This window comes from Triticum dicoccoides, chromosome 4A, assembly GCF_002162155.2.
Source record: "Triticum dicoccoides isolate Atlit2015 ecotype Zavitan chromosome 4A, WEW_v2.0, whole genome shotgun sequence".
In the NCBI taxonomy this organism is placed as follows: Eukaryota; Viridiplantae; Streptophyta; class Magnoliopsida; order Poales; family Poaceae; genus Triticum; species Triticum dicoccoides.
Window position 1 is genome coordinate 613,782,735 of NC_041386.1, and position 12,699 is coordinate 613,795,433.

Consider the following 12,699-nt stretch of genomic DNA (forward strand, 5'->3'; position numbering starts at 1 on the left):
TCTGCGGAATCACAAATTAACGGATCCGAGTAGTTTGTCTGGAAATTAAATCATTTAGCAATTTGCTTAAGAGATTGTTATTTAGCAATCTCAACACTGCGAGGCCAACAATAAAATAAACTCACAAAATCAAAATGGAAAGCAGAAGAGACCGCCGACGTGACACATCAGACAGAATCACAGCGTGTGACGTGTCCTTTTATCGGCGGACAGGTTGGCACATCTGGGGAGCTGGAGTAACCAACTGAATTATGCAATATGCCACCTGTCAAGTTTCACTGGACAACTAATAAGTACTCCCTCCGTTCTAAAATATAGTACTTCCTCTATTCCCGTGCATCAACTTTGATCATAAATTTAACCAACGAGACTGAGTGCGGCGGGAGCAAAAGTTATACCAGTAAATTCGTATTCAAAAGAAATTTCCAGTTATATAATTTTTTCTCCCGCCACAGTTGGTCTCGTTGGTTAAATTTATTGTCAAAGTACCTCAGGAAGCGCGGGCACACTATATTTTGGAATGAAGGGAGTAACTGAGAGTTTGAGATTCAGACCACACAACACAAGCTTTTTGGGCTTGAGAGCAGGTGGAGGTTTCTTTCATCTGAGACTCTCACTTGGACATTATGTCTCCAGATGCTTTGTACTTTCAAATGTACCAACAGAACCAAGACACTTGCATTGCCAACAAACAAAAAATGCTAAGGAGAGGAAAGGAAACCATTCGGTAACAGTTTTCGACGTACGTGAGATTTCTCGTGTACTTCTCCACAGAGCAAGGGCAAAACATTCAAACTAGGGAGACCTGTAGATGCATCAAAAAGTGCAGATGTTGCTGAGGCCTCCTCTGGAACTCTCCGTTGATGCATCCCATGTGTGTGAACAAAGAAACTTCATAGAACCTGATGCGCCCGTGTTTCGCGAGCTCGCAACAAAAATGGCGATTGATCCGCTGCGCCAAGAATCCACGTGTTGGCTGTTTCCATCAGTATTTGTGTATCGCGACGTTGAGGTCCGATGAGATGGAGGTCAAAACTGGGAAGGTCTGGTGCCAAACGGCCTTGAAGACCCGCTTCTGATGAGCCTGCACCGACTGGCAGGGCTTCTGGCCTTGGTACCTTATGTCGAAGATATGGATCACAGGGTCTGCTGACCCAGATGATAAGTACCAGCCGTCCGGAGACCACGACTGGTTTATCAGGGCTGACTGGGACTCGCTGCTCGTTTGCTTCCAACCGATCGCGTGAACCTCGGTCTGCCTCAGCCTGATGTCAAACAAGCGGAGCTGCCTGCCTGGCGACCTGTTAGAAACAAGAGAGATTTAGTTTGCAGCACCAACATCCAAAAGGCACAGAGGGAACAGATTGCACCCAGGACTGCAAATGAGAAACATACAATTGCACCCAGGACTGCAAATGAGAAACATACAAAGGATCTTATGCAGTGAGGTTTTAGGTGCGAAATGGAACCCAATAATCAGAAGCAACATTAGAAGCCCACTTACCCTGTTTGTACCATGTATAGGTTGAAATCAGTTGGATTTAGTAACACGCTCAAGCATTTGCTATCAATCAGGTTCTTGTACTCTGCCCTTTCAGCTGAGACATCATATGATATTATCCTCTTGTCCATTCCGACTGATATTATTGTTTTTCTCTGTTGCAATCCGGCAACACCCATGACAGCAGAAGAATGCAGATCCCTGTGCACTTTCTTGTGGTTCCATGAATCGTCTTTCTCTTGCCAGAGCATGACAGCATGGTCACTTCCACCAGTCATAAAGCATGTATCAGACCAGGGCATGAAATTTATGTTGTTTATGATTCCCTTGGTATGAGGCTTCGCTTGCAGGAAAGTAACTTTCTTCTGTTTCATGGGAAAGATCATGAAAGAACATTTTAGTAATGTTGGAAGTAACTCATCTGTCATCCAAAAGAAACAACATGAAAGCATAATTGCGTGGTACAAATGACTGCATGGGTTCTTGAAAGCTTTTACTCCCTCCGTTCCTAAATACAAGTCTTTTTAGAGATTCCAATATGAACTACATACGGAGCAAAATGAGTGAATCTATACTCTAAAATACATCTATATACATCCGTATGTAGTCCGCATTGAAATCTCTAAAAAGACTTATATTTAGGAACGGAGGGAGTACATGACATAACAACAGATCACATTGGGTCACTGATGCATCCACATATAAATGGCAGAGTAAAATAAACATAGCCGCATAATCACACTAACGGAACTATTTATTATTGCAATGGTTATAAATTCGATGTATCCAATGTATTGCCGTACCTAATTTGAGAGCAATGGTTATAAATTCGATGTACTGCTGTGTCAGCAGCAATTATTATTGCACAAAGGAGAGGTAGAAATTCAGGGTATTTGGTGGATATGAAAACAGGAGTAACTTAAAAGGGCACCTACCAATTCCTATCTAACCTGATTTAATTTAAAATAACAAAATATTCTGATTCAAAATGCACAGATATAAATTCTGGTATTAAAACACTCCTTCACATGTGAGTGTTTCTAGCTAAAATGATATTTGATGGATCTGAACTGCCCATGAAACCAATCCAGTTCACTGTAACAGTGTTATTTTATAACCACAAAACCTTGTAATGGATGATAATAGATGGAATGCGTTGTGCTACTTCAAGGTTTAAACAGAGTTCTTACTTGTCCTGATGTGTTAAGATTCATCATTGAAACCTGGGTGTCACCACCATCAGCAGTATATACGGCAAAAATTGTGTCACCATCTGGATGCCAAGCTACATCCTCAGGCCACCTTTGCTTTGAAGAAAAGCAATTTGTAGTGCTAAGCAAAGAGATGGATGGCCTGCAAGTACAAATATTCTAATTCAAAGCATGCTTAAATAAAACAAAAAAACATGCAGCTCCAGAGCCATATGAATTAATTCTCCAGACTATAAGAGGTTGCATGCACCAGCTTCCCATGCAATGTTTCAAGTGATGAACATCATAGTGTGTCATCTTCCGCGAAAATACTGCTACTGCAGAAGGCAATGCATAAGTAGGCAATGCATACAATAAAAATCAGAAGCTTGCTAATTTCATATTGCTACAACAAAACATTATCAATTGATAGTTATCTTTTCCCCATTGACACATAAAATTAATACTATATGAGGTACATGGACTCAAAATATTATTATTTCATGATACCAATAGTATATGAATCTATCATGTGAATAAATTACATACCATGTTGGAGTTAAATCTAATATATAGGAGACCGCTTCAGGGCACGTTGAAGGAGTGATGGGGAAATTTGGCTGTAATGCCATGTAGGTGTTTCTTATGTCACTTGGTAAAAATGTTAACACAGCCCACTGGCTGCATCTTAGGATACAAACCTAAGATACTGGGTTTAATATCCCGGTGTTGTGAAAGTGTATGAAGTGAGGCAGGGCACGAACAATGCAGGAGAGCACCAGCCAATCTACCTGGCTTTTGTACCGAGGAATAAAACACGCAAACAGATGCTAAATGGCTAAATTTTGCAATAAAAGCATGTTTACTTCATAAAAACTTAGCATGTGAGCTTCGTAAATAAAATACAGAATCTGCATAAACAATACAATCACTAGCATGTATTGGCTTAGCATTAATATGACAATGTGGGGAGTGCAAACCATTGCCTACAGCTCAAGTTGGCAGCAAATGTAGTATTATATGGCGAATCTTTCACTAACTACTGCCTAGTCTGCATGAAGGCATTTAGAAATTATGGCTTTTAATTTTAGCAAATGCATCTTCTATCTCCAGGCAAACATAGTACTTTTATTGACTTCATTATGACTATAATAATGCCGTCATGCCTCATGTCTACGGAACCCTTGTAGTTAGCCATGTATGCAGTTCATAGCCTTATCCATGTGTCAGTTTTCTATGTACGCGCTCTGTTGCTGGAACAAGTGACATGGTACCAGGGGTCTCATTAGTTCAGGACCACCCTTTTGTTACAGTTTCAGCAGTTGACAAAGTTTTCCACTTATCGTTGTGGGCTGGCAAGTGGGACAACCTATGACATTAGCTACAGTTGTGTGTCACGTGAACATCCATGCCACGTTGGAGTTAAATCCAATATATATGACGCCATTTCATTGGCCTGTTAAAGGAGTGACGGGGAAATTTGGCCATAATGTCATGTAGGTATTTCTTATGTCACTTGGTAAAAATGTTGACACATTCTTGGCAGCCAGCCAACAAGCAACAAACCTAAGATGTTGAGTTTAATATTTCGGTGTAGTGGAAGTGTATGAGGTGAGGCAGGACACAGACAATGCAACAGAGCATCAGCCAGCGTACCTGGCTTTTGTACCGATGAACAAAACACGCAAACAGATGCTAAATTGCTAAATTTTGCAATAAAAGCATCTGAGCTTCATGAAAACTTAGCATGCGAACTCCATAACTAAGATACAGAATCCGCATACACAATACAGTCACTGGCATGTATTTATGCTAGCTTAGCATCAATATGACCATGTGGGGAGTACAAACCATTGCATATGGCTCTTGTTGGCAGCAAATGCAATATTATGTGGCAAAATTTCACTAACTACTGCCTAGTCTGCATGAAGACATATAGAAATTATGGATTTTAATTTTAGCAAATGCATCTTCTACCTCCAAGCAGACATAGTACTTTTCTTGACTTCATTATGACTATAATGGTGTCACATACTTATTCTAACTTTATTTTCCACTAGAAGTTGAAACAAGTAACCCTATCTCCAATATGTTTTGGGAGTCAAGTAACAATTCGCAGAAATAAAAGTGACATATATCATTAAGAGAAACGAGGTAATATGAGGCTTACCCACTTGACTGTACTTGCCACAGAGTCACCATTCCATCCAATGCACTGCATCACAAGGAAAAATGAGACCAAAGTTTCTACTTCGAGCAGAAGTTAAGGAAATTTAACAGATGTTACAGTTCTTATATGTCGTTACATAGTTTACTCTGCAACATATAAGTGGAGATGAATTATTGACCAAAAATCAACCATTTCCCTAAGCAAATAAGTGTAGCCATGTCAACAGCGGTTTCACCCTTGTACACTTTTCCCCAGTTTATGACTATATGTTGCCTAACATTAGACACCAAGACATTTAAAAAGATCAGGACTTATTGGTGTTATGTGGTTACTAGCCTGCACCACTCCCATTCATCAGTTTTCAAGTCAGGCAACTTTTTGACAAAGATTGTTCAGCAAATGAGGCAGAACTCGACAAATTTAGTTTTGTCCGCCAGTGCATTAATGTTAGGTAATCGGTATTGTATTTATTATAGCCAGTCAAGCATACTAGTACCTTGTAACGACAAGCTGGTCATCAGCAGGGCACAGCTCAAGACACCTAAGCTTCCTCTTGTGCTGGCTGGAAACCAGAGTTCCGCCGTAGAACTTAAGCGTCGTCGGCGCAGATGACTTCTTGACGCTCTGAACCAAGTTCTGATGTTCTCTCTGCACTGCAAACCAGGAAAACAGAACCAGGCTTGCATCATCATGCATATCGACGGAGATCGAATTCTATTAGGTAAACTGCTGCCCTAGAACGGACGAGCTTACCGATCTCTCGCTTGGGCTTCTTCTCGGCCTTCCTCTGCGGCGCCTGCACCAAAGACGGCGACGATGACGATGGGGACTTCTTCGGTACGGGCAAAGTGGGCCGCGGGGCTGGACGGCTGTGGCCTGCCCCCGGGATGACGAGCTGCGGCCTCGCCTGCGGTGCGGGGGGCTTCTGGCTCTGCACCGACGGCTTGGGGGGCTCCCTCTGGCTCGGAGGCGGCGTCCTGCGATCCGGCACGGCGGCCTTCTGGACGGGCGGCGGCGGCGGAGGCGGGTGGTTCCAATCGGGGGCGCGGCCTCGGTGCCGGAAGAGCCTCGACCGCGTCTCGGCCAGCTTCTTCTCAGCGGCTTCCAGCTGCGGACGCGAGGATCGATCTTTCATCACCAAGAACCAAAGGGGGGAGGGGACTGGACGAAGGAGCGGGGAGGGGACGGGCGTACCTTGAGCTTGTAGCGCTCGACCTCGCGCTCGTGGTGGGCGATGAGCGCGAGCACGGCCTCCTCCGGGAGCTCGCCGTCGTCGTCCTCCCCGTCCGGCGGCGGCGCCCGGCTGGCGCTGGCGGGGGGTCTGGGCGCGGAGCCGTTGGCGGGGGAGGGGTGGCGGGACCAGCCGTCGTCCTTCTCCAGTTTGGGCCTCTTCATCGGCGGCGCGTCGCCTCCCATCGCGCCGGCGCCGGCGGAGGGGACGAGGGGATGGGGGAGGGTGCACGCGCGCCGCCTACCTCCGTCTCTCCCTCTCTCTGTCTCCTCCGTGTGTTCGTGGGCCGCAGCCGCGACCGCGAGAGTGGTGGAGTAGTACTATCCTGACCTCCTGGCGGGCTGGGCACCAACCGCAAACAACACTTTATTTCGGTACATGGGCCGAGCAATGCACGGCTCGCACAGTCACCATTTCTTCTTCTTTTTATATAACTGTATATAAAACTGATCTTCACTAAAAATATATATTAGTATGAGAATTCATATTTACTGCATGCTAAATTAGTACTGCATAGATTTTTTTAACATAGAAAAAAGGCATGCCCTGAAAATGTAAGTATTCATGTGTACCAAAACAAGCGCCCATGCATCGGGAAGGAAATGTTTGTGTATTGGAACAAAGATGTTCAGATATTTCTAACACAAAAAAAGGGATGTTCATGTATGTGAGAAGAGATGTCCATATAGTATTTAGAAAATAAACTTGTTTATGGCATGGAAATAAAAATATAAGATTTGTTTCCAAGTAAATTGTTTGTGTATCGTGGAAACATATTCATGTATTTTTCAAAAAGGAAACCAAGCTAATAACTGAAAACTAAAATATAATTAGGTTTTGTAAAAAATAATGTTCATGTGTCAAAATGTGATCTGAGTGGATGCGAACAAGGATTTCCATATGTAGCAAACTAGACGTTGATGTATTTAACAAAACATGCAATTGGTATAAAGAATAAAAGAAGGAAATAAAACAGACTGTAAATAAATAGAAATAATAAATGTTTAGATACTAACAAAAAAATATTTAAATTATTAAATGATTTTTTAATGTTTTCTTTTTTACTTCTTTCTGGTTGCTTTATTGATGTGAATACATGGACTTTTTTTAGATACACATATGTTTATTTTGGAGCCCATAAAAATACTTTTGAGTGCATGACCATTTTCTCTAAAAGTACACAAATGTTTTGTTGGAAATATAAGGATTTTTAATGATAGCGAGGAATGATTGTTTTGAAATTTTCAATAAACATTAGTATGGAACAAAAATTACATACAACACAAACTATTTTTTTACATGAAGAGTAGCGTAAACATTTTGTTTAATAAACATGAATAAATCTCTCAAGTCGTATGAATATAATTTAATTTTGAGATGAATTTGTTGACATTTGAAAGTCATTTTATGTAATTTAATAGCATTTAAATGTTGTGTCGTGTTTCACTTGCAAATGTCCACCACACACAACTCCTCCTGCGTGACAGTGACCGTCTCCAGCTCCAACGTGATGGTGGACTGTCAAATGGGCAGGAATTAGGGGGTGGGGTGGCGGCGAGCAGGGCAGGGAGAGGGTGCGAAATGGCGGGCTTTCGCCTGAAGAAGTGGTGTGAATGCCCAAATGTGTGGGCTTTGCCTTGGGTTTGGCTGGGTCTATAGTAGCAGACACCTCCGTGGCAGAGATCTAGACGCCCGCACTAGTGGAAAAAGTGCTAGTCATAACATTCGTTAGTGGCGCGCCATTTTCAACCAACGCCAACACTATCTTTTTTTCAAATAGTGGTGGTGTTGGCTTATTTGGTACGATATTACTAGGGAAATAGTGGTGGCATTGGAAAATAGTTGAACGTCACAGGTATATAGGTCCCATAGATAGTAGAAGGATATAGTGTTGTTGTGCTATAACATGGAACGCCAGCACAATTATGTTTAGTTGTGGCGTGCCATGGGTTGCCATGTTAGCACTATATGAGGTGGGATGTAATGTTTGGAATTATTTTTATTTATAATTATTTATTGCAAATTGATTAACATGGAACAACAACATTATTATTTTGTCAATGTAAACATTCTTATATCATATTTTGAGACTTAAAAAAAATTCATTTCTATTTTTAGGTGGTGATCATTTTTATATTATATTGTAGTTTACTTTTATTTTTGAAATTACTTTTATTTACAACTATTTATTCTTAATTGATTGAAATGTGTTTAATAATATTATTTTGTCAATGTGAACATTATTATACTATATTTTGAGACTTCATTTTTTCCTTTTTATTTGTTGGTAGGTGGTGATCGTTTTTATATTATTTTGTATTTTTTAATTTATATTCTTTTAATTTGAATTTATAACATTTAAAAAATATTTGGTATTTTAATTGTTTTTGTTAAATTAAGAATATTCTTCTGAATTTTATTAAAGAACTATTATTATTTTTAGTCTTTTATTTGTTTTTAGTAAAATAGAAATACTATATTGTTTTTATTAAAGTAAGTAATATGTATGCTTGGCTAAATTTGCCTTTTTTGCATATTGGGCCCAACCGAAAATTATTAGGAGACAGTGGGGGTCAAAATCAAGGGGGCAATGGCCACCTCGCCTCACCCCTCCCCCCTCTCTGCCCCGCGCGTGTTCTCTCTCTCGTTCCCCTTTCTTCTGTCGACGTCAACACTTCAATTCTGGTGGTGAGGTAACAGCTAATCTCTCTCTCTCTCTCTCTCTCTCTCTCTCTCTCTCTCTCTCTCTCTCTCTCTCTCTCTCTCTCTCGTCGGTCGTTGCCATTTGATTTGATTTGCATCGCTAGGGTTTCAGTGACGGCGTCAGCAGAAACGACCGATTGCTAGGGTTCATCCCCCTCCACCTTCATCCACTCCACAACATTGACTACAAATCATCGGTGAGTTCATCCCCTCCACCTTCTTTTGCTTTCTACAAAATCATCGGTGAGTTCATCCCCTCCCGATTTGATTTGCATCGCTAGGGTTTCAGTTTCGCAGTGATTTGACTAGGCCAAATTGAATTAGAATGGGTAGGCAAAATTGAATTAGAGTGAGTAGGACAAATTGAATTAGAGTGACTATGCCAAATTGAATTAGAAACTACAATGTGTTTGTTTGGCAATGCAATATTGTTATTGTGATCATCTATGTTGTCGATGAACTGTGTTTGCTCTGGGCATTTTTAGAAGTGTGTTTGTTGTAGTGCATTGCCAAATCAGTGCCAAGTCAGTGCTAAACCAGTGCCACATTGTTGGCATTTTTAGTTGACACACATGTGGATAATTGCAGCCAATGAACTTAGTTGCAGCCAATTAACTTGTGTAGTTGACAAAAACAATTATGCTATGGCAAGTTAGTGTACTTGACATTTTTAGTGTAGTTGACAAAACAATTATGCTATGCCGATAAAGGTTCTTCAATGATTTCTTATAGAATTTTGTTATATAGGAGAAATAATGATATGCCAATAAAGGTAGTTGACAAAACAATTATGCTATGCCTGTGTAGATACTACACTTCATCCAATGTTCAATGTGACTTGTGTAGGTACTACACTTCATCCATATGATTGTGTGAAGATATCCATAGTACTATTTTGTTGTTGTTCAAAACTAGTTATGCATATGTAATCATCGTTAAACAAATTTGCTTGTGTACAAACTGCCATGTGTTAGACAATTTGACCCCGACTTATTATTATTTTGTAGTTGCAGCCATGAGTACCTAGAACAACTTCGCGGCGTATAGTGAAGCCGACTAAGGCAAAGCGAGCACCGACAAGGTAAGATTAAAAAAACATCCATGAGCATTCACGGCGATACCACTGACGAGTACAATGATCGTGATCTCTCCTCTATTCACCACCCCGCGCGTGCTGAAGTGCAGTATTTATGATGATACGGTACCAATGACAAATATGTATTCAGTACTTTAATAAATATGGGACTCACGAGGTCACTTCAAAAATAATTTGGGGCCAATGCGAACCAAAAAAAAGAGTTATTTATACTAACTTTTGTATTCCCTTTGTTTATCACTCACTTTTGTCAATCACAATAGTAAACAAACAAACAAGCAGATATATATATTAGATTTGAAATGTATCTAGTAATAAAATTTATATCTTTATTTTAATTTAAGTACATTGCACATTAACATGGATACATAAACAAAATTCTCTCAAAAAATATGAAAAGTAAGACAAGTGTCATGTCCTCTAGATTAATTCGTAACACTTGCACTAGTGCAGAACCGGGCAATAGCACCGATTCGTAAGGCCCTTTAGTGCCGGTTCGGTAACCGGCACTAAATTGTAGGCACTAAGGCCCCCCCCCCTTTAGTACCGGTTCAGCATGAACCGGTGCTAAAGGGCAACCACGTGGCACGAGCCAGCTCCGTGGGCGCGTAGGACATTAGTACCGGTTGGTAACACCAACCGGTACTAAATGTTTGGGTGTGTTTTGGTTTTATTTTTTATTTTTACTTTAATTTTGTGTTTTCAATTTAATTTAGTGATTGTTTTACATTATAATGAGTTGTTAAATCATTAGATGAATGTACCGCAGATTAGTTTGACTGGATGCGTGGATCCTAGCTAAGTCATCAAGTATATGTCATACCCATATTATATATACTTGATCACCTACTTAAGTGATCGAGGTAATATGGATATGGCATATACTTGATCACTTAGCTAGAATCCATCCAGTTGAAACTAATATGCATTTTCTTTCATAAATGATATAATAACTCATCATCATCATCATCATATTAATATAAAAACTCTTGCATCATATATATCATCACCAACGGTTTTCATAGCAAAGATATCATCGAGTTCAACATGGTAATGATATTATAAGCGTTCATAACACCACAAAAGCAAATCACTCTTTGAGATTAAGTTCAGGATGAAGAACACGGACATGAGAGGAAAAGTATTAAGAGCATGAACTAGCTAATTAATCACTCATGCTGCTCTTTCTTAGGTAAAATAGCATAGAACATGTATAGCTTTGCTGATTCATCATATTGGAGCATGCAGATGAACCTGTCTCCTAATCGTGGGTTGCGCTTCTGATTGCTGCCCCTAGTACTTCTCTGTGATCGTTCACAATTTTGCTCCAGTGTTTTACTATTAAGCATTCCTCGCTATTAGGAATCCTGAATGCACTAAAGTGCATTGTAGGATATCTTGGTTGTAAGCTAACAATATTCATGGTACCTTTAGTCTCGATCCAATCAGGCACAACATTCATCGGGAGTCCCTGTTGAAGAACATCGTATAGTAACATACTTAGCAATGAAGTTTAGCTTAAAAAAATAATGTATGCAAAAGATGCACTGAGGAGAAATAGTAGAAATATTACCATCTTTCCTAAATATATGTGACCGTAGTTCAGTACGAACACTATTGGTCGCACGTTTTGTGTACTAACATTTCTAAGTGCAGGAAAGAAATTTGTCTTGACATCATCAAGATCCTCAAGCCATGAAACATAATGACTTGTCTCCTCGCAGTTTAGTTCAGCCCCGGGACAGTGGACGGTCCTGTCTACCAAGCGCCGGACATGTTTGCTTGATTGGAAGTAAGCTGTCAATATAAATTGAGATCTATTAATTATTCAACTGGTTTAAATAATTTCATATCGAGGACATAAATATGGTTGAGAAACTCACATAATGGTAGAACTGGAGGCGTCTGCACATCGACCCAGATGTCTCTATTACCTTCAATATCATCTTTCGGACGAATATCAAAGGTGATAACCATATTAGGCTCAAATGCATAAGCCTTGCATAGTGCTTGCCAAGTTTTGCATTCAAAATAGGTGTATGTTCTGCATTATATAATTTGACGTTGAAGATATAACCATGCTCGGTCTTCAAGTAAACTATTTTTACCTCCATAGTTTCGTTAGGACTGAAACCTATCTTATCCAAGACAAAAATTCTTGCATGGCAGGGGATACACTAGTAGAATAGTGAAAAATTAAAATTAAAAATTGAAGCAAATGAAGCATAAGTCATGCTTAATTACGAAAAAAGACTTGTCATTGTGACTTACTGTATCCACTTCGAAGTTCTCATCCAGCTTGATGCTAAAGCGTCTATCATCAACTAGAAAATTTCTGCCGCACAGGTCGTGCTGGTCTTCGCAGTATTCGCATATAATGAAATCGTGTTCGTCGTCAGACGACATTCCTATGTTCATAGGTGAAACATTAAACACTTATTAGTTCTATTAATTCAACTAATTCTGTTAATTCAACTAGTTCAACTAATTAATTGAACTAATTCAACTAAGCACTTATGAAAAATATACCTAATTAATTGAACTAATTCAACTAACTAGTTAAACTAATTAATTCAACTAATTCAACTAAACTAGTTCTATTAATTTTCTTACTAAAAATAAGGTAGCTAGTTCTATATAATAAAATTTTAATTAGATAATGAAATCTCGTATAACTAAATTAAATATATATCTAACATATAATTTATATCTAATTCATCTAACATTTGACATTAATATATCTAACATATGTTCATATATGGGTGAAACATTAAACACTTACTAGTTCTATTAATTCAACTAAATAAA

The 12,699-nt window shown here is 39.6% G+C and overlaps 1 protein-coding gene across 1 annotated transcript; it reads right to left on the reverse strand.

The window, feature by feature from the left end:
- Positions 1–530: 530 nt before the first annotated feature.
- Positions 531–6,373, reverse strand: LOC119287348 (U5 small nuclear ribonucleoprotein 40 kDa protein-like). Its single transcript, XM_037566883.1, has 7 exons — positions 6,056–6,373; positions 5,615–5,969; positions 5,358–5,514; positions 4,862–4,906; positions 2,692–2,854; positions 1,505–1,866; positions 531–1,301 (listed from the first exon to the last, which is right to left on the reverse strand). Exons 1-7 carry the CDS (start codon positions 6,275–6,277, stop codon positions 986–988), a joined length of 1,620 nt encoding a protein of 539 aa, XP_037422780.1. The 5' UTR covers positions 6,278–6,373; the 3' UTR covers positions 531–985.
- Between the last annotated feature and the right edge of the window lie 6,326 nt (positions 6,374–12,699).

Bases quoted from the DNA above. Each gene is read 5' to 3' on its own strand.
- LOC119287348 (XM_037566883.1), bottom strand. From the start codon at position 6,277: ATGGGAGGCGACGCGCCGCCGATGAAGAGGCCCAAACTGGAGAAGGAC. The intron at 5,515-5,614 runs GTAAGCTCGTCC...CCTGGTTTGCAG, and splicing joins GAAGCCCAAGCGAGAGATCG to TGCAGAGAGAACATCAGAAC. The intron at 4,907-5,357 runs GTACTAGTATGC...CTTGTGATGCAG, and splicing joins GACCAGCTTGTCGTTACAAG to TGCATTGGATGGAATGGTGA.